The sequence below is a fragment of the Mastigoproctus giganteus genome, chromosome 10, assembly GCF_048544385.1.
Source record: "Mastigoproctus giganteus isolate SK-2022 chromosome 10, ASM4854438v1, whole genome shotgun sequence".
In the NCBI taxonomy this organism is placed as follows: domain Eukaryota; kingdom Metazoa; phylum Arthropoda; class Arachnida; order Uropygi; family Thelyphonidae; genus Mastigoproctus; species Mastigoproctus giganteus.
Window position 1 is genome coordinate 215,179,307 of NC_143584.1, and position 23,502 is coordinate 215,202,808.

Sequence of the window (23,502 nt, forward strand, 5' to 3'; positions counted from 1 at the left end):
TTGTTCTTTCATGGTAAAAATGTGTCCAATTCATGTAATTTTCAGGAGGGCATATGAGGTATGATCAAAATGTTAGGAGACTTTATATTGTATATTGAAATTGCAATGTCACCAAACTTATCACAACATGTTTGGTGACTCATCTAGGGAGAGTAATGCATAAATCACCTGTTTTATCTGCAATTAATCTGAAATAGTAACTGTCAAATAGATATTTTATGTCTTTCCTTGGATTTTAAAATAAGTGATTTTACTGAAATAAAATTGCATCAAATTTTATTTCAAACTAAAGAAAAGTGAAACATAAACCAAAAAAAAAATTACCGTCAGCTTTCAAGAGATGAAAGCTATGTGTAGTTTGAAGATGGCCCTAGTTCTGGTCACACTTCAATGTCAAAAACTAATGACTGAATCGCTTGTGTTCATTTTCTGATTAAGAATGAGCAATGTATTAGCATTAGCAGTGGTAAATGATATACAAGAAAGCAAGCTTATACAGCATCAGGCAAAAAAAAAAAAAAAAAAAAAACACCCCTCCCATTCCACCAATTCAATTCCCTCTAATAGGTTGGCTAGTTCTTCCTTTAAGTTATTTAAGCTATCAACTTCCACAACAACAGATGGAAGTTTGTTCCAGCAATCAACCACCTGCTGGCTAAAGGCAAATTTCTGCACATCTATTCTGCAATCATCCGAGAGGAAGAATCCCTGATGAAATTCTTCCTCTTGTTCAGATGGAAGATTGGAGGAAAAAAAGAATCCTTGATGGGATTCTCCTTCAATGCTGATATTGAAGCATATATTGATGTATTGAGCTTGCTCAGTCCATTCAAAGCCTTAAACACCTCAATCTGAAGCTTCTATAAATCTTCAGATTGAGTTTCTGAAGCTTCTATAAATCTTCCTCAATCACTTCTATAAATTGCAGCATCTGAAGACTAGGCACCTTGCAGGTGCCTAGTCTTCAGATGCTGCAATTTATAGAAGTGAACCCTTTCTTGGTAAGAGCACCCCCTTTGTTCCCCTCACCAAACTCACTGCCCTTCTCTGTACTCGTTCCAGCAGCTCCACATCCTTCTTTTAATGAGGCCTCTGGACCTGTATTCAGTACTCAAGATGTGGCCTGACCATTGCCTTATACAATGGGTAATCACTTCCTTATCCCTGCTAGCAAAATTTGTGTATATTATTGACAAAACCCCATGAGCTGTCCTGGCAGCCTGCCAGAGAACTTTATATTTGACTGCACAATTACCCTAAATCTGAGTGTACCACACAGTTGGTATGTTACTCTGAGGTTACTGCTACCCATGTGCAGTATTTTGCATTTGTCAATGTTAAACTTCAATTGCCATTTCTCAGCCCATCTGCTTAACTTTTCTAGATCCTGTTACAGTAGCATAGAATCTAGAACTTTTAACAATCTGTGAAATGGCTAGTGAAATTGGTATTTCTTGTGAGGACATATCAATCAAATTCAATGTAAGATTTGGGAATGCAACATGTTTTAGCCAAATTTGTGTCTCTCATTCTTGCTGATGACCACAGAGAGTGGCAAGTTCTTGCATGTCAGGATCTTCATCAGCATGCTGCTGCTGACCCAAATTCTGTTTCTTCCACATCATAACTAGTGACAAATTGGTGGTTTATAGTTATGACCAATAAACAAAAGCTCAGTCCTCTGAATGGAAGGCTGTCTTTGCCAAGGCCCAAAAAAAAAGATCATGCTTATTGTATTTTGTGATTCACAGAGAAATATTCATTAAGAATTTGCCCTGCATGGTCAACCAGTGTACCAGGTTTTCTATGGTGACTGTGATGTTGCTTGGAAAAAAACAGCCAGAAAAGTGGGCTTCAGGAAATTGGCACTTGCATCATGACAATGCCACTGCACATTTAGCACTTTATACTAAAGGATTTCTTGCAAATCAATCCAGTCCTGTGATCCCACATCTGCCAGACTCACTGGATTTAGCTCTGTGATTATTATATATATTTTTTTTTAAATTTTTTTTTGTATCCCAAGATCAAAGCCCCCTTTAAAAGGTCACAGACTTGAAACAACTGAGGAAATTATTCAGAGTTCAACACACAGGCCCCATTATCAATTCCAAAAGAAGCCTATCAGGAATGCTTCCAGAAATTGCAGAACTGTTGGAACCAGTGTATGGAGCACACTGAGTGATGGAGACAACCTTGAAGGTGATCCATCCAAATAGCCAGTAAGATTCTTCATTTTCCATTAGTTCAGTCCCCAAACGTTTTTGATCACACCTCATACAGTTGTTGACTTATTCCTTTTCCATATACATGCAAATTTGTCATGGCAAGATGTCCTCTGTTGTAACAAAGTGAACAAACTGCACTACTCTGTCTTGGAAGTATTTCACCCTGTAATGTGATAGTCTCTACTGCACATCTTCTTTTCCTTGGTTGGATTACTGTTTCAAAACTTCTGATGTCAACGTTTGCTCAGATCGTGTCACCCCACACTCCACTTTCAAATCTCGTCCTTTATCTAAACCTTGGTTTTCCAATGAATGTGCTAAGGCTGTTCAAGAGAAGAATGTTGCATATCGTAATTGGCTTGTTTCTAATTCTTCAGTTTCATTTTCTGCCTACACCAAAGCTCGCAACAATTGTAAAGCAGTTATTAATCAGTCCAAACTAGAGTTTGAACAGGCTAAGAGTAGAAAACTTGCCTCTTGCCCTAATGGTAGCCGAGCATTCTGGTCTCTTGCCAAAGTTATTGGCCGCAACTTTTGCCCATCTCTGCTCCCACCTCTGTCCAAACCAGATGGTTCTGTTGTCACTTCAGCCAAGGATAAAGCTGACCTGCTAGCATCCCATTTTTCTTCCAGCTCATGTATTAATGATCTTGGTAAAACACCTTCCACCATTCCCAACACACTCCATTCAATGCCTCCTGTGGTCTTCCGTCAAAAGGATATCAGAAGGATTTTAATGAATCTTGATGCTAAGAAAGCTCCAGGTTCCGATGGTATTTCTCCACTTGTTCTCAAAACCTGTGCTCCTGAACTTACTCCTGTTCTTTGCTGCCTTTTTTCACTTTCTTATTCCAAAGGTGTTTTTCCTTCTGCTTGGAAATTTGCTCATATCCAGCCAGTTCCTAAAAAGGGTGACAAACCCCTCCCATCCAATTATCGTCCTATTGCAATTACTTCTACTCTTTCTAAAGTAATGGAGAAATCAATTAACCGCCAACTCTTAAACTACCTATAAACCTTCCTTCTGATCAACGATTGCCAGTATGGATTCCATCAGTGTCGATCCACTGGTGATATTCTGGCTTATGTTACCCATTTATGGACTAATTCAATGGAAAGGTTCGGTGAAATACAAGTAGTTGCTCTTGACATCTCAAAGGCTTTTGATTGTGTTTGGCATAAAGGTCTTCTAAACAAGCTTCCATCTTATGGTTTGCCAACTGTTTTTAGTAATTGGTTATCCAGTTTTCTCTCTGATCGCCCACTGAGGGTGATGGTAGATGGTAGATGGCTCTCTGTCTTCTAACTTCTCCACTAATGCCGGTGTCCCCCAAGGTTCAGTTCTTTCCCCCACTCTTTTCCTCTTGTATATTAATGACCTTCTTCCATTGACTGGAAATCCTATCCATAGTTTTGCCGATGATAGCACACTGCATTCCACTTTCCATTTTGAGAAACCTTGTCCTGCTCAATCAGCTTCAACTTGTTGAAAATCTGCTCCAATTCCTTAAATGCCGATCTTCAGGTAATTCTCCAGTGGGGCAAAGACAACTTAGTTGATTTCAACCCTTCTAAAACTCAGTCTTGTCTTATATCTCGCAAAAAGGATTCTTCTGCTCCTATGCTTATCTTTAGTGACACTCAGATTTCTAGACAAAATGATATATCTCTTTTGGGGATTACCCTGACTTCTAATCTCTCTTGGCACAAGCACATTACAAATATTGCTTCCTCTGCATCTAAAAAACTTGGTTTTCTCTTTTGCTCTCGGCGTTACTTTTCTTCCAAACAGCTGCTCACTCTGTATAAATCGCAAATCCGCCCTGCCATGGAATATTGTTCCGACAACTGGGGTGGTGCCCCCAAAACCTCTCTCAGGCTTCTTGATTCCATTCAGAAGAGGGCAGTTAGGTTAATTAATGATTCATCTCTAACAGAGTCTCTCCACTCGCTTTCTCATAGACATACTGTTTCTGCTTCATGCCTCTTCTACAGATACTTCCATAGGCACTGTTCTTCTGAATTGGCTTCTATAATTCCCGCTCTCTCTTTCAAAACAGTCCGAACACGTGCCGCCCCCAGCAAACATCCATTTACTGTCCAACTTCAAACCCACAGAACCAACTTTTCATCTTCCTCATTTATTCATTCAACTGCCGTTTTCTGGAACAACCTTCCTTCATACGCATTACCTGAAAATTACAATCTACAGAAGTTCAAGTCCAATGTCAACAAATATCTTCTTTCTTCTTCTCAATCTCCAATCCAAGCACGGTACTAAGTACTATAGGTTCTAATACCTCTTGTGTTTGGGGTTCACATAAAAAAAAAAAAAAAAAAATCCTTCCTAAACATACAGGCCTGACAATGTACACTACTGTTTATCAGAAGCATCAGTACCAATTCCTAAATTTATAACCAGGGTAGCACATAACTTAAATCTAGACAATCAAAATATCATTTTCATTTGACTCATAATTCATCCTTGTATAATTATGGTGGAGGCAGAGTTTCATCATTTGCTTTTAGATTATTAATAACGAAAATAATTCCTGCCATTCCATCTATAGGTAAACAGATTTTAACTGATTATAGTACAATTTTCTGTTTAGTTGAAATGGCATTTCGACTAATCTACAAATGAAAGAATAAATATCCATTTGTTTTGCCAAATTCAAAGAGATATTGCTTCAGGCACTCTTAGAATGAACAATTAACAAAGGTTTAGCAAATTACACATTTTTTGGGTATATTACCTCTAAATAAGGAATTGAGAGAGACCCAGTATTGTGATGCTTATTGCCAGAGCTTAACAAACATCACTGCTATGGTGACTAGTATTTTAGAGGTGAGTCCAGCTGCTGCAAGGCTGAACTGCCAGTTCTTTGTTTTGTACTGTAGTCAATTTATTTTTGCAACAATTTGCTACAATTTTTGACAAAGGCACAGTACAACAGACTCTTGGTACTGACTCGAAACTATCAATGTTGTTTTTTGGAACATATCATATTGGTTGAAGGAACAAGGAAAAAAATTAAAGCTAATTATACCCAACTTTTGTTAAAATAGTGAAAAAGTTACAGCTAATGAAGAACATTTCTTACGTTTTTTTATTCCACACTGATCCAGCAAATTGCATTTTTTTTAGCTTGTCAGGAAAAAAATGAATATTCAAAGATTGTTTATTCATGAAAACATTATACTGTTCATCTTACAGAGCTTTGCTTGCATTATGTTCATCAGTCAGGTGTTCATAACTTAGTAGTTTATTGACCTAGTAGTTTATCATCTCTTGCACTTTTTTTGATTTGCGTTACTTCAGTGCTGGTAATACTTAATATATCATTTATAATTAATTTAACATACAGATAAAAGTTAATCACTTAAATTTAAAAGTGTTTGCAATTTTCACAGAGCTTAATTATCAAAAGGCCACTCAATATTACAGTGCAGGGTTGACTGACATTCAATGCTTTGGAAAGTTTGGTATTGTATGAATTTAATGCTAATAAGCAAGGTGTAAACACTGGTATTTTCACTTCATCACATGACTCAAGTTCACTGCATAACAGCTGTTCAAAAAGACCTTTTTTAGTAATCCACTACCAGCTGGCAAGGTCCAGGCTAACCTCTTTAGGAATGCAGATAGAGAATCCATGCTATTTTCTGCAACAAAGTTTGATAACAAGATGCACAGTGCTGTAGTATTCCCTGGATAAATATTAACATTTCTGGCACCCAATAAAGAAATTTTAAAAAAATAATAAAAAATTACCATTACAGATTTAAAAAAAATAAATAAACAAACAGATATATGGACTGAGAAAAATATAATAAAAGAATTATTTGAGATGAGGTGGGCATGAGTAGCAGAATTCAGGTAGACAAAAAGAGTAACAGGATGGACACAATTAAAGTGGTGTAAAAGAAGACCTGGAAGATGGCAAAAAAAAACAAAAAAAAAAACTGAGAAAGGCAGGTAATGGATGAGAAGAACACTACCCAGATTATATATTGAAGAGGCAAAATCGTGCAGTGGATACAAACTGCTGCTATATGATTATAATTACTGCTATGCAGTGATGTGCACCGTGTAATTTCACGAGAAAAGACTAACGAAATACTCAAAGCAGATCACCTTACTGCAACTTTAGTGAACTTCCTTATAGCTTGGCCTTAGATCAAGTGACTTTCAATATGTTTGGACCAGTGAATATGAATCTAAGTATAAATTCCAAACACATAATGGACTCAAGTACAGTAGTATCCTGAAGTGACTATGTGATCAGCCTACATCTTTCTATGCTGCTGGCATCAATGCTGTAATATGACAATGGGTTAAATGTGTGAGTACAGGGAAAATATCTTGAAAAGGAGTAATAGCATGTTCACCTGGTACATATATGTTTCTTGTAAAAGAAAAAAAAAAAATCAGGTCCTTGAATTAGCATTAGCATTAGTAGAGGCATATGATGCAAGAAAGCAAGCTTATGCAGCATCAGCCAAAAAAAAAAAAACCCTTTCACTTCACCCCTCCGTTCGTTCGAAATACCTGTACAGCTGAGCCTTAAATTTATTTATGCTATCAACTTCCACAACAAGGGATGGAAGTCTGTTCCACCAACCAACTACCCGCTGGCTAAAGGCAAATTTCCGCACATCTATCCTACATCTGTCTTTCCTCAATTTGAATTTATGCCCTCTCAGGTGATTATTCTGAGCAAGAGGCAGTATCCCATCAGCATTGACCATGCTCAAACCATTCAAGGCTTTGTACACCTCTATCAGATCACCTTGCTGGTGCCTAGTCTCCAGACACTGTAATTTGCAAAACATAAGCCTTTCTTCGTAAGAGCAACCCTTTGTTCCGTTCACTAACCTTGTTGCCCATCTCTGTACTCATTCCAGCAGCTCTACATCCTTCTTGAAATGAGGCCTCCAGACCTCTATACAGTACTCAAGGTGTGGCCTGACCATTGCCTTATACAAGGGAATAATCACCTCCCTATACACGCTAGAAAAATTCCTGTATATCATTGATAAGACAACATGAGCTACTCTTGCAGCCCGTCTGCACTGCTCAGAGAACTTCATATCTACCTGCACAATTACCCCCAGGTCCTTTTCATTCTCTACCACTGTCAGTGTAGTACCACAGAGTCGATATGTTGCCCTGGGGTTGCTGTTTCCCATATGTAGTACTTTACATTTGTCAATGTTAAACTTCATTTGCCACCTCTCAGCCCATCTGCTCAACCTTTCCAGATCCTGTTGCAGCAGCATAGCATTAGCATTAGTGGAGGCATTTGATGCAAGAAAGCAAGCTTATGCAGCATCAGCCAGAAAAAAAAAAAAATAAATAAATAAATATAAAATAACCATTTCCACTTCACCCCTCTGTTTGTTCGAAATACCTGTCCAGCTGAGCCTTAAACTTATTTAGGCTTTCAACTTCCACGACAAGGGATGGAAGTCTATTCCACCAACCAACCACCCGCTGGCTAAAGGCAAATTTCCTCACGTCTATCCTACATCTGTCTTTTCTCAATTTGAATTTATGCCCTCTCAGGTGATTATTCTGAGAAAGAGGAAGAATCCCGTCAGCATTGAGCATGCTCAAACCATTCAAGGCTTTATACACCTCTATCAGATCACCTCGCTGGTGCCTAGTCCCCCAGACACTGTAATTTGCAAAACTTATGCCTTTCTTCATAAGAGCACCAATTTGTTCCATTCACTAATCTTGTTGCCCTTCTCTGTACTCGTTCCAGCATCTCTACATCCTTCTTGAAATGAGGCCTCCAGACCTGTATACAGTACTCTAGGTGTGGCCTGACCATTGCCTTATTCAAGGGAATAATCACCTCCTTATCCCTGCTAGAAAAATTCCTATATATCATCGACAATACACCATGAGCTACTCTTGCAGCCCGTCTGCACTGCTCAGAAAACTTAATATCTGCCTGCACAACCACCCCCAAGTCCCTTTCATTCTCTACCACTATCAGTGTAGTACCACAGAGTTGGTACGTTGCTCTGGGGTTGCTGTTTCCCATATGTAGTACTTTACATTTGTCAATGTTAAACTTCATTTGCCACCTCTCAGCCCATCTGCTCAACCTTTCCAGATCCTGTTGCAGTAGCATAGTGCCAGTAGTGTCCTTGACAACCCTGCCAACCTTCGTATCGTCTGCAAACTTGAACATTAAGCTTGATATACCATCATCAATATCATTTATAAATACAGAAAACAATAATGGACTCAACACTGAACCCTGAGGGACTCCACTAATAACATTAATCCACGATGAGCAGTGTCCATTGATTACCACTCTCTGTCTTCTCCCCCTCAACCACCCCTTTATCCATAGCAGCAATTTGCCTCCAATGCCACACTGCTCCAATTTGTGCAGCAGTCTTCCATGTGCAACAGTATCAAAAGCCTTTCTAAGATCCAAGTATATAATATCAAAGTTATTCCCTGCATCCAGTTCTTTTGTGACTGCATCATAGTATCCAATCAAATTGGTCAGGCAAGACTTCCCCTTAACAAAACCATGCTGTGTCTGAGCTATAACTGAAGCCTTTACTAGATGATCCTGCAGTGCTTCTTTAACTAGTGCCTCCATTAATTTTCCAGGAACAGAAGTTAAACTAACAGGTCTATAATTACTTGTGTCGCCCTTTGATCCTCCTTTGTGAAATGGGGTCACATTTGCACATCTCCAGTCCATGGGTACTTCCCCTGAGTCCAAGGAAGCTCTCATAATTATGGCTAAGGGTTTGCTTACTTCTTTTGCTGCCTCTTTTAATATAACTGGATAGATCCCATCCACCCCAGGTGCCTTTCTTGTATTTATCTTCAACAATTTCTCCTCCACTTTACTCTCAGTTATTACAAGATTCTCTAGCTTACTGCCAGAGTTGAATACACCTCTGGCATTCCCCTCACTGAATAACTCCTCATGTGTGAATGTCGATGCAAAATATTCATTTAGTTTGTTAGTTACCTGAGCAGGATCATCAACAGTTGAACCATCGATATCAAGTGGACCAATTTGATTCATCCCCTTCCTTGTAGAGTTTACATAGGTAAAGAACTATTTCTGTTTTCTTTGGATCCTTTGCCGAGGATTTCTCATAATCTGCCTTTGCCTGCCTAATCTCCTTTGTGACTTGGTTACAGACCAGCTTATATCTATCATAGGCTTCCATGTCACCCATTAATTTATATGTATCCCATGCATTTTTCTTCTCTGCCATATGTCTCATTAGTTCATCTGCCATCCATTTAGGCCTAAACCTTGAACAATATTTCTTAGTTGGTATGTAAAGCCTAGTAGCTTCCAAGATAAGTTCTTTGAATGCTTCCCATTTTGAGTTTGCTGTTGGTAACATCATCAGTTGGTCCCACTGTATAGAATTTAAATACTGTCTCAGTCCATCGTAGTTGCCTTTACAAAAGCAATAACCCTTCCCTTTACCCCTCATGGTAGTTACCTCCTTGAGTAAATCCCACTTCAGCACACTGTGATCACTGCCACCTAGTGGTTCCTGTATCTGCAGATTCTTAATGCATGAAGAATCACTACTGATAATCAAATCAAGAGTATTGCTCCCTCTAGTTGCTTCCCAAACATGCTGATTAGAAAACAATCATCCAATAAATCCACAAAAGCCTTGCTAATGTGAGTGACCAACCCACAAATTCCAGTCAATATCTGGGAAATTAAAATCCCCCATTATAAGACTCTCTGATTTACTGGCCCACTATTTCCCTGTACAGTTTCTTATTATACTCATCAGAGTCATTAGGCCTATAGCACACTCCTACTCTCAATTTTGATCTCCCAATGCTTATGTCACAACAAACTGACTCGACACTGCACTGTCCAGCGATGTCGACTGGCTTCACTTCCTTGGATTTTATGTGTTTCTTAACTAATAGCATAACCTCTCCTCCCTTCCTATCCTGTCTACCCTTTCTGTAGACGTTGTACTCCCCAAATTCCAGTTCTGCATTATTTATTTCTGTGTGACACCACATCTCTGATATCCCAACAATATCCGCCTTTGATGCTTTGAGCAATACCTTAAATTCATCAAATTTATTTACCAAACTCCTAGCATTGGTGTACATGCAAGTATACATGCACCTGTTCTTTTTCTTAGCTACCCTAACACAACCCATGTGTTTACTTGTACCGCAATGACTCCCAGCAGTCTCTGAAATATCCTGCATCTTATTTTCCAAGCTGCTGCTCATTCCAATAGAAGCAGTGCAAGAATCACTTTCACCTCTGCCAGTGGCTACTGTTAATCTATTAGTCCTTGTATCCTCCCAATCTAGCAGTTTTCCGACCCACCATAGCATCAGCAAACATTCTTGCACCCTTTCTATTTAAGTGTATCCCATCCCTGTAGAAGCAGTCTCTCCTGTTAACAAGTACAGACCAGGTTGAAAAAAATTCTACCCCTTGAGCCTTGCACAATCTTTCCAGGGCCGAATTGATCAACAGGGCTCTCATCATATACTCCCTCCTATCGTGTCTGGGCAGAATTGAAGACACTTTCAAATTCAACCCTAATTCACGGCTTTTTTTCAACAGTGACCTGTTATTGTTAAGTAAGGTTATTCATACATACATTCATGTATGTATGAATAACCTTCATACATACATTTTATACATAGAAATAAACCATTACACTCAATATTTACAATTCCTAATGCCAATCTTTTCTCTTCCCTCTCCATGTTCCATTTAAATAGTAAATTATGACATTTAATTTGCACTTTATATTTACTATTTCTGGCTCTCACTGAAAATTATGATAACAGTATAGAAACTATGCACTCCTTTAGTTTCAATAACAATAAGAAAATATTACTGGTGCTATTTTCAGATGATTTCCACTTTTAAAACAGGAAATGTCAAAATGTTGATGTGGTTTTTATATGGACCAACATAGGAAAAAAAATTTAGAACTGAATGAATACACTTCCTCCATCTAAGATAAGAATTTTAAAATTTATCAGAATTCTGACTAATTAAAAGTACATTGGAAAGAGAACATAACAGATAATAAATATTTCTGAATTCAATTCCTTTCCCAGAAATCTTTTGCAAGAAAAGAACAATTACACTGTATTAAAACTACCTTACATTAATCACACAATATAAAAACACAAAGCAAGACACAGTTTGACAGTGCTGAAACTTGGCACATGTTCTTAGCATCTGACAATAAAGAAAGTCGTCATGGAGATAACTTGCTTTTTTGAAAATATTTATCCACATGATGTTTATCATAAGAAAAGCTACAGACATTGACAAATATCAGTAAATATTTTCAAAAATCAAATCAGGCCAGAGAAATTATCTATCCATTTGTCATATACGTTATCAGCTGCTGACAATTCTTTTCGCATTACCTCATCGGTATCTTGTGCACCATCTACCTCTGATCCAAGTGATAATTTCTGCTTGACCCTTTACAAATCAATAATCTTCTATAGATAGGTTGTGATATCTCCAAAGTTCACCTATTTCTAGAAGTATCCAAAATTATGATTCGTACCTTTCTATCTCAATACAAAGTACACAACAGAATCATAGACAAGCACTGCCTTGGCAAGAAGCCTCTTCAGCCTCCCCAGCATTTCTCATATGCACCCAGTGTCCAATGCCATTCACACAACAAATGAATCCTGAGAGAAGTTCACACTTGTATTTACTTCTCTGCAAATTAGGCATGTAATGCAAGAAAGCAAGCGTATGAGCTAATGCAGCTCAGCCCAAAAAAAATTTTTTTTTACACATCCATTCCCTCTAAAAGTTTATCCAGTTTCTCCTTGAATTTATTTAAGCTATCAACTTCCATGATAGGTGGGTGTTTGTTCCAGCAATTAACCACCCACTGGCTAAAGGCAAATTTCTGCACATCTATTCTACAATTGTCTTTATGCCCCCTCAGGTTCGTAATCTAAGCAAGTGGAAGAATCCGATCAGAATTCAGCGTGCTCAATCCATTCAAGGTCTTATACAGATCAATCAGATCACCTCGCAGGTGCCTAGTCTCCAGCCGCTGCAATTTGTAGAACTTAAGCCTTTCTTGGTAAGAGGACCCCTTCATTCCCCTAAACAGTCTTGTTACCCTTCTCTGTTCACATTCAAGCAACTCTACATCCTTTCTAAAATGAAGCCTCCAGACCTGTACACAGCACTCAAGGTGTGGCCTGACCACTGCATTATACAAAGGAATAATCACCTCCTTTTTCCTACTACCAAAATTCCTGTATATCACTGTCAATACCCCATGACCTGCTCTGGTAGCCTATCAGCATTGCTCAGAAAACTTCATATCTGACTGCACAATTACTCCCAGATCTTTTTCATTTTCTACTCCTAAGTGTAGTATCACACAGTTGGTATATTTCTCTGGGGTTATTTCTACCCACATGCATTACTTTGCATTTGTCAATGTTAAACTTCAGTTGCCATTTCTCAGCCCATCTGCCCAACTTTTCTAGATCCTACTGCAGTAACACACTGCCATTACTGTTATTAACAACCCTGCCAACCTTAGTATCATCTGGAAACTTCGACACTAAGCCTGATATACCTTCATCAATATCACTGATAAATATACAAAACAACAGTGGGCCCAACACTGAACCCCAGGGGACTCCACTAATAACATTAATCCATTGATTACCACTCTCCGTCTTCTCCCACTCAACCACCCTTTCATCCATTGTAGCAACTTACACTTAATACTATACTGCTCCAATTTATACAGTAGTCTTCATGTGTAACAGTGTCAAAAGCTTTCCTGAAATCCAATTATATAATATCAAAATTATTTTTTGCATCCAGTTCCTTTGTAACCACATCATAGTATCCAATAAAATGTTTCAGACAAGACTTTCCCTAAACAAACTCATTCTGTGTCTGAATTATTACTGCAGTCTTGTCTAGATGATCCTGCACTGCATCTTTAACCAGTGAACATTATTTTCCCCGGAACGGAAGTTAAACTAACTGGTCTGTAATTACTCGTGTCACCCTTAGTGAATTGAGGATATATTTGCACATCTCCAGTCCACGGGGACCTCCTCTCAGTCCAAGGAAGCTCTCATAATTATGGCTAAGGGTTTGCTTACTTCCTTTGCTACCTCCTTTAATATAACTGGATAGATCCCATCCACCCCAGGTGCCTTCCTTATGTTTAACTTCAACAATTTCTCCTCCACTTTGCTCTTAGTTATTAAAAAAGCATTAAGCACCCTGTTACAGTTTGATAAACTTCCAGCATTTTCCTCCTTTAATAATTCCTCACATGTGAATGTAGATGCAAAATACTCATTCAGATTATCAGCAATCTGGAGCAGACTCCAATATTATCAGCAATATTGGAGTCTGCTGACGAGGCTACTAGTGACGGTCGTGTTCCAAGCCGCTAAGTGGATTTTTCTTATTTATTGATTTGAAATTGTTTTTCTAAAACTTTTGATTTAAATTTAGTAGTATAACATTATTTTGTGATTTTTTGATTAATTTGGTGTATTTATTCTTTACTCGGCCTTGTAAAAGTATCGGTAAGGGTTTCCACGTGTTCGTAACTACCGCTACCGTTATTAACTTTCCCGCCATTGTGATACCGTACTAGATATACCGTAGGTTATATACCGTACTAGATAGCGTTAGTTGAACTTCATTAGCAGTTAAATTGTACGTTTAAATAAATACATATAACGACTTAGATTACAAACGTAATATAATTAATAACATAACATAATTAATTAATAAATTAATAGAATCATGACTCAGACCAGAGCAGCAAAGCAAAAGGCTCAAGCTAATGGAAGTGCTGTGGCTCAGAGCAGAACTGAGGGGGGCAGTTGTCCTCTGACTCACAGCCTTATAAAATGCACTGTTTGCTTGATGTTTGCAGAGCAATCGGGTACGGGACATGATACTGCCAAGGGAGATGTCTTTGTGTGTGCGCGATGCAAGGAGTGTATCGATATCAGGCAACAACTCGGCGTTCTTTTGGGCCTATATGAGAGCTTGAAGGACAGGGTGGATGCCCTCGAAGAAACTAAATTGAGGGGCCCATCAAGCTCTCAGCTGCCCACATCAACGCCAGAGCTTGCACTTGGGCATCGCATGACACAGAGACAACCCCCAAGGCAGAATGCGCTGGTCCCGAAGGAACTAGTAGTTGTTGGTGACTCTATTGTCAGGGAAACGGGGAACATGCTTTGTAAAAAAGATAGGTGGAACAGGACCAGGGTATGTCTGCCAGGGGCAAAGGTTGATGACGTTGTAGAGCGAATATCATCTTTTAAGGGCACAAAAGGTGATATAGTTGTACACGTTGGCACTAATAATATTAAGAGTAGGAGACCGGCAGAATTACTTAACAAGTACAGGTCACTGTTGAACAAAAGCCGAGAATTAGGGTTGAATTTGAAAGTGTCTGCAATTCTGCCCAGACACGATAGGAGGGAGTATATGATGAGAGCCTTGTCAATCAATTCGGCCCTGGAAAGATTGTGCAAGGCTCAAGGGGTAGAATTTTTTTCAGCCTGGACTGTACTTGTTAACAGGAGGGATTGCTTCTACAGGGATGGGATACACTTAAATAGAAAGGGTGCAAGAATATTTGCTGATGCTATCGAGGCAGTGTTAGGTGGGTCGGAAAACTGCTAGCTTGGGGGAAGACAAAGACCAATAGATTAAGAAATTTATTATAGTTACACACAGAGCGTACAAATAAAGAAGAAATATATGAGCTTTCGGCTATATGGTAGCCTTCATCAGAATTAAAAATACATGAATGGCAGTTGGAATGGAGATGTGCACTGCCAGGTGTGTGAGACGCGAGGTTTAATTGTTTGTTGACGCTTGTGGCTGTGACGCATGATGACGTGGCCAGCGTTTGTCCAATGATAGAACTACTGACTCTGTGATCGGGTTGACTTGGCAACCACTGTTCCTGTTCAAAGATTTATCCGAAGATTTTATATTTAACGATTCCAACCAGGTACGCTTTAGGTAATGGTGGGATCTGTCTACCACCACGACATCGCGGTGTGGGTCGATGTCGTGGTGGGTTGTCCAGACATGCTCGGCGATAGCTGAGTGTTCTACATCCGCTAAACGGATCGCTCTTTTGTGCTCCGAGAGACGTTTCTCGAGTCGACGTCCAGTCTCTCCAAAGTAGCAGCTAGTGCAGTCACGGCAAGAGATGCGGTAGACCAAACCGCTCTGCAGAAGGGTGGGGACAGGTGTTTTCACGTTGGAAATGAAAGAACGCAGTTTCTTGCCTGGGAGTTGGATGCACTTTATCCCGTGTGTTCTTAGGATTCTACCGATCTGTTGTGACAGGTTGGGGTAGTATGGGATAAATGCCCTCGTGGATGGCTCGTCACTGTTGGTGTTGTAGCTGGTCGTCACGATGTCACGTGTCTGTAGATCACACCTGTCGAGGACGTCAATGGGGTAGCCACACCTCGTAAGGTCTACTTTGACCCTGGTGATCTCTTTGCGTCTTTCATCAGCGGAGCTGGAGTGTGTCCAGGCGCGAGTAAGCAAGGTTCGGGCAGTGGAGAGGAGGTGGCCTCGCGCGTGTGCTGACCGGAAGTTGGTAAACTGGCCAGCACACATGGGCTTACGATAAACTGTAGTCCTCAGGTATGTGTCTTCACGTCGGACAAGTGTATCTAGGTATGGTAAAGAGTTGTTCGACTCCAGCTCAATCGTGAATTTTATGAAGGGCGATAGTGAGTTGAGGTATGATAGAAGTCGCTGACCTGAGTCTCTAGGGATGACCACGAACACATCGTCAACATAGCGACACCAAAAGGCGATGTGATCTGGTGCGTGTGTAAACGCACGTCCCTCTAACTCCTCCATCACGATGTTTGCTGTGACTGAGCTGACAGGGGAACCCATGGCCGTGCCATGTATCTGCTGGTAGACTGAGTCATTAAATATGATCGCACCCCCTGTTAAGCACAGTCTGAGGGCGGCGGAAATGTCATCGGGTGTGAGACCAGTTCTTTCGTTGAGGGTTCTATCATTGTCCAAGAGTTGTTTTGCACAAGAAATGGCAAGTTCCACAGGGATGGAGGTAAAGAGCGATATGACGTCGAACGATGCCATAACTTGATCCTGCCAATAGACCAATAGATTGACAGTAGCCACTGGCAGAGGTGAAAGAGATTCTTGCACTGCTTCTATTAGAATGAGCAGAAGCCTGAAAAACAAGATGCATGGTATTTCAGAGACTGCTGGGAGCCATTGTGGTACAAGTAAACACATGGGTTGTGTTAGGGTAGCTAAGAATAGAAACAGGTGCAGGTATACTTGCGTGTACACCAATGCTAGGAGTTTAGTAAATAAATTTGATGAATTTGAGGTATTGCTCAAAACATCGAAGGCAGATATTGTTGGGATATCAGAGACATGGTGTCACACAGATATAAGGGATGCGGAACTGCAATTTGGTGAGTACAACGTCTACAGAAAGGATAGACAGGATAGGAAAGGGGGAGGTGTTATGCTATTAGTTAAGAAACACATAAAAACCAAGGAAGTGAAGCCAGTCGACATCGCTGGACAGTGCAGTGTGGAGTCAGTTTGGTGTGACATAAACATTGGGAGATCAAAATTGAGAGTAGGAGTGTGCTATAGGCCTAATGACTCTGATGAGTATGATAAGGAACTGTACAGGGAAATAGAGTGGGCCAGTAAATCAGAGTGTCTTATAATGGGAGATTTTAATTTCCCAGATATTGACTGGAATTTGGGGGCTGGATACTCACACACTAGCAGGGCTTTTGTGGATTTATTGGATGATTGTTTTCTACGTCAGCATGTTCGGGAGGCAACTAGAGGGAGTAATACTCTTGATTTGATTATCAGCAGTGATTCTTCATGCATTAAGAATCTGCAGATAAATGAACCACTAGGTGGCAGTGATCACAGTGTGCTGAAGTGGGATTTACTCAAAGAGGTAACTACCATTAGGGGTAAAGGGAAGGGTTATTGCTTCCGTAAAGGCGACTACGATGGACTGAGACAGTATTTAAATTCTATACAGTGGGACCAACTGATGATGTTACCAACAGCAAATTCAAAATGGGAAGCATTCAAAGAACTTATCTTGGAAGCTACTAGGCTTTACATACCAACTAAGAAATATTGTTCAAGGTTTAGGCCAAAATGGATGTCAGATGAACTAATGAGGCATATGGCAGAGAAGAAAAATGCATGGGATACTTACAAATTAACACATGACACAGAAGCCTATGATAGATACAAGTTGATATGCAACCAAGTTACAAAGGAGGTTAGGCAGGCGAAGGCAGATTACGAGAAATCCTTGGCAAGGGATGCAAAGAAAAACAGCAAAGAGTTCTTTACTTATGTAAACTCTAGAAGGAAAGGGATGAATCAGATTGGTCCACTTGATATTGATGGGTCAAGTGTTGATGATCCTGCTCAGGTGGCTAACAAACTAAATGAATATTTTGCATCGACATTCACACATGAGGAGTTATTCAGCGAGGGGAATGCCAGAGGTGTATTCAACTCTAGCAGTAAGTTACAGAATCTTGAAATAACTGGGAGTAAAGTGGAGGAGAAACTGTTGAAGATAAACACAAGAAAGGCACCCGGGGTGGATGGGATCTATCCAGTTATATTAAAGGAGGCAGCAAAGGAAGTAAGCAAACCCTTAGCCATAATTATGAGAGCTTCCTTGGACTCAGGGGAGGTACCCATAGACTGGAAATGTGCAAATGTGACCCCAATTCACAAAGGAGGATCAAAGGCTGACACAAGTAATTATAGACCTGTGAGCTTAACTTCTGTTCCAGGAAAATTAATGGAGGCACTGGTTAAAGACGCACTGCAGGATCATTTAGACAAGACTTCAGTTATAGCTCAGACACAGCATGGTTTTGTTAAGGGGAAGTCTTGCCTGACCAACTTGATTGGATACTATGATGCAGTCACAAAAGAACTGGATGCAGGGAATAACTTTGATATTATATACTTGGATCTTAGAAAGGCTTTTGATACTGTTGCACATGGAAGACTGCTACACAAATTGGAGCAGTGTGACATTGGAGGTAAATTGCTGCTATGGATAAAGGGGTGGTTGAGGGGGAGAAGACAGAGAGTGGTAATCAATGGACACTGCTCATCGTGGACTGATGTTATTAGTGGAGTCCCTCAGGGCTCAGTGTTGGGTCCATTATTGTTTTCTGTATTTATAAATGATATTGATGATGGTATATCGGGATTAATGTCCAAGTTTGCGGACGATACAAAGGTTGGCAGGGTTGTCAAGGACACTACTGACACTATGCTGCTGCAACAGGATCTGGAAAGGTTGAGCAGATGGGCTGAGAGGTGGCAAATGAAGTTTAACATTGACAAATGTAAAGTACTACACATGGGAAACAGCAACCCCAGAGCAACGTATCAACTCTGTGGTACAACACTGACAGTGGTAGAGAATGAAAGGGACTTGGGGGTGGTTGTGCAGGCAGATATGAAGTTCTCTGAGCAGTGCAGACGGGCTGCAAGAGTAGCTCATGGAGTATTGTCAATGATATACAGGAATTTTTCCAGCAGGGATAAGGAGGTGATTATTCCATTGTATAAGGCGATGGTCAGGCCACACCTAGAGTACTGTATACAGGTCTGGAGGCCTCATTTCAAGAAGGATGTAGAGCTGCTGGAACGAGTACAGAGAAGGGCAACAAGATTAGTGAATGGAACAAAGGGGTGCTCTTACGAAGAAAGGCTTAAGTTTTGCAAATTACAGTGTCTGGAGACTAGGCACCAGCGAGGTGATCTGATAGAGGTGTATAAAGCCTTGAATGGTTTAAGCATGCTCAATGCTGATGGGATTCTTCCTCTAGCTCAGAATAATCACCTGAGAGGGCATAAATTCAAATTGAGGAAAGACAGATGTAGGATAGACGTGCGGAAATTTGTCTTTAGCCAGCGGGTGGTTGGTTGGTGGAACAGACTTCCATCCCTTGTGGTGGAGGTTGATAGCCTAAATAAGTTTAAGGCTCAGCTGGACAGGTATTTTGAACGAACAGAGGGGTGAAGTGGAAGTGGTTTTTTTTTTTTTTTTTGGCTGATGCTGCATAAGCTTGCTTTCTTGCATCAAATGCCTCTACTAATGCTAATGCTAATGCAATCTGAGAAGAACCAACAGTTGAACCATCAATAAAGTGGACCAATCTGATACATCCTCTTCCTTCTAGAGTTTATACAAGCAGAAGAGGTCCTTGCTGTTTTTCTTAGCATCCATTGCCAAAGATTTCTCATAATCTGCCTTCGCTTGCCTAATCTACTTTGTGACATGTTCTCGCTGCAAAAAGAATGGCTGTTAGGGGTTTTGGAAGTGTAATTAACATTTTTCCATTATGACATACTTTTAACCTGTCAAATTTCTTCTGGACTAAAAGGACTCCTATAATCTTATGTGGAGAAAGTGTATGCAATTTTTAAAATGGTTGAACTTTTCAGAACAGGTAATATTTCTGATTATCATAAAGCTTTCTAGTGCTCGCTATTTGCACACAACTTTGTGGAAGACAAATCATCTCACAGAACTGTAGCTACAGATTCCACTTATAAGTGACAATTATCATGCAAAGCAGGTGATGAAAGTGCTTGGAGTGTGTTGCTCACCTTGAACTGTGATCATGGCGACTTTCACCAGATGAATGAGTACAGGATGGCATACTATCAGAACGTTCCCGGTTGGAAGGAACCTGGGTATTTGGCTGTGGAATTACAACACCAGGTATTCTTCGTGATGCAATTGGCTTTGGATTCTCACTAGTAGAAGAACTCCTAGGGCGGGAAAGTGGCCCTAATTCATCCCTATTTGAGGCTTTCATAGCTCTAAATAAAATTATAAAAAGAAAATCACCATGTTCAATCACATACGCAATTGCCATTCAAATTACTGATACACCCGTATCAAAAGATATCAAATATTTTTTCTGTAATTAAAAAAAATCATATTAAATGAAGTTAATACAGTATAATGTATTTAATATAATTCTGATTAAGATGTTATTCCTCCTTAGAAAAGCAACTGTTTGGTTCCAAGAAACATCCCATAAGCAAATATATTTTTCCCGTAATAAAATATTCCTATTTCAAAGGATTTCTCACTTAAATTTGGCCACTGTGTAGCTAACACCTTGCTTCCATAATATGCTTATACAGTGGATTCCGGTTATTTGGGCCACCGGTTAATCGGGACAGCCATTTATTTGGGGCAAATCTTAAAAAAACAGAAACCAATCGAGAAAATAGCCTGGGTTTGCTTCGCTTAATTGGGACAGCATGCCGTTTAATCGGGGCAGGAGACCGCAGCACTGGAGAAATTCTGGAAGTCACAACCATAAAACAATAAAAACAATTAGCAGTCACCTGTTTATTGGGTTTTTCTGTTAGTGAAATCTATCATAAACGGACAGTAAACTCAATCTTACTGAATTTGCAATAACACCGACAGCTGGAATTCTGTAGGTTATTATGGTGAAATGTGTTTTCACTTCCATGAAATCTTTAGTCATATAAAAAATTAATTTTCAGATCTTCTCTTCATTCCTATTTTTAAAGCTTTGTAACTCGTTACTCCGTTCTCACTTGCGCGTATTGTGTTACTTGCAATTTGTGTGTGCAGTGTTCTTTGTTATTGATTGCTTATCTTTTTACTGTTTTAACTTTTAACCCCCACCCACAAATGTCAGTGAACTGAAATGTATTAATTATTCTGATTATCATGTATATTCTTCCAATTTTCATGTATCATTTAATTTTTTAATTGGTAAGGTAATAAAGGGTAAATTTGTGCTTAATATATCTTTGCTTTTACAGCCTGTGGATAATATTCCTCCTATTTTTGGTAATTAGAATCGCTGTTTAATAGAATTAAAATTCAATTCACAAACGTGATCACAATGACCGGCGCTTACTGCACATCATATAATGAACAATACTTTACTATGGCGAGTTCGTTGTAACGTGATTTGATTGTACAGCGAACCAATTGTAAAGGGGGGAGTACATTGTATTTTTTAACTATTTACGTGAAACTTCAGATAATTGGGGCAGCCGCTTAATCGGACCAAAATGCACTAGTCACGATGTGTCCCAAATAACCGGAATGGACTGTATTATAAAGAAAAAAAAAAAGCAAACTTTTTTTTTTGTAATGACATTACATCATCTAAGCACCACTTCCCTATTGTATGACATCAAATAAACAATATAAAGAAAACAACAGAAAGACAGAAAGCATTTCCTATCTCAATAGGAAATGCTTTCCTATTGAGATAGGAAGGTGCAATACTAATTGCACCGTCCTACAGGCCACTTACTGTAACTAGGGCAATATGGCCTAAGATGCTGATGTGTCATAAAACAACAACTTACGGTAAAGGCATAGAAGTGCTCTAAATGAGAAATCTTATGCCATTACAAAAAATTTTATATTTTCTAATATTAACCTGCCTAAAGTAAAGGAAGCAAACACAAGAATTATGGCAAACTTAGGGAAACTTATCACACAAACTGGTTTGCCACTACCACAGTTTCTCCCTGCATTCTCAGTAAACAGACAGTGCGTGTTATTGGTAGTGGCAGTAGAGGTCAAGAACGATGTGTTGATTGACACGTAGGTGTGACAGTGATGTAATGATTAGTTTTTTTTCTAACGAGAGTTCATGAGTGTTTTTGTTATTAAAAAAACCACTGATTTATTTGTATGTTTTTAAGGTTAGGTTCCTAACCTTAAAGGATAGGTTAGGAAAAAAGGAAAAGGTTTCCTTATTTTTCATTATATTTCATAACCTGACTGAGTGTTAGGTTAGGAAATAACAGGAAATAGGTTCCTTACCTAACTTTAAAGGTTAGGTTAGGATATAATAGGAAAAGGTCCCCTTATTTTTCCTTATATTTCCGAACCTAACCTTTAAGGTTAGGTTCGGAAATATAAGGAAACAGATAAGTTAGAAAATAATAGGAAAAGAAAGAAAGATTCTATATACAGTCTGACCTCAATTAAAGCGATTAATTCGTCCCGCGAGCGAATTGCGCAAAACGGAAACGCATTAATTGAATATAATAATCAATAGGAAAAATTATAATTGGTCCTTGACCTTCAGGAATGTCCATAAAGAATTTTAAATATACCTTTTAAATACCTTTTTAACTGTATACCATGTAAAAGATAATGAAAATAATTATGGAATTAAATGTTTATTGCATAAAACAGCAGTTCCCAAACTGTGCACCACAGAATATTTTAAGTTTTTGAGAGAACACAGCGATACTCGACATTTGTCGGACACTGCGTGAACTACTAGCTCAAGATAGTTCACAGTTTCAACATTTCTTATTAAGTTGTTTGGACCTAATTACTTAATAAAAACGGAACTGTTAGGTATTTCTTTTGCTCTAGGTGCGCCATGAAAAAATTACTGAGATGCTAAGGGCAACGTGAACCAAGAAAGTTTGGGAACCTCTGACATAAAATACACAATGAAGAAACAATTCGTTACGGAAATATTTGAACAGAGTCGACTTTCTCTTTTCATCAATCAATTTCCGATAGCCGACAACAATCTTCTCTGGGCCCTGGCGAAATAAATATTGCAGAGAACCTCAAACCTTTTGTTTGAGGTTCTCTGCATTACGAAAGATTTCATCTAGTTCTTTTACCGTTATCTCCTTCGCGGTAACATTTTCATCTGGCTCATTTAAAAATTAATTTTTAAATGCAAGTCTGCATTCACTTTATTAGCAGGAGACAAACAAGCAACACGTCTTCTTCTGATGGCTGATAGAACACACTAAGGCGGGCAGCAGACAAGCGCTTGTTTATTGCCCTATCGAAGAGCGGCAAGCTTAACATGCAATTCAGATCTTTTTCAACTATCACACATTTAAAAAAAAAAAAAAAAAAAAGATAGTGTTAACTGGAAATTTGCATCGTGTAAAGTGGTATAATTTCAAATAGCGGTAACTGAAAAACGCGTTAATCGAACTCATGTTATGCAAGGCCTGGCTGTGTATGTGTATACATATATATATACAACAAAATATATATATATATACACACACACACACACACACAACAAAGTATGTATGTATGTATGTGTATATATATATATCAAAACATCAATCAGTCACTTAACACTATGATGTTATCGTCTGTCATT

The 23,502-nt window shown here is 39.1% G+C and overlaps 1 protein-coding gene across 1 annotated transcript in view; it reads right to left on the reverse strand.

The window, feature by feature from the left end:
* The window catches only part of LOC150079898 (uncharacterized), a 130,175-nt gene that overhangs the window by 67,840 nt on the left and 38,833 nt on the right, over positions 1-23,502 (reverse strand). Inside the window, exon 5 of the mRNA XM_090383272.1 lies at positions 19,955-20,170. Within this exon, the coding sequence (XP_090239398.1) occupies positions 19,955-20,170 (216 nt within the window). The remainder of the gene's footprint in view (positions 1-19,954; positions 20,171-23,502) is intronic.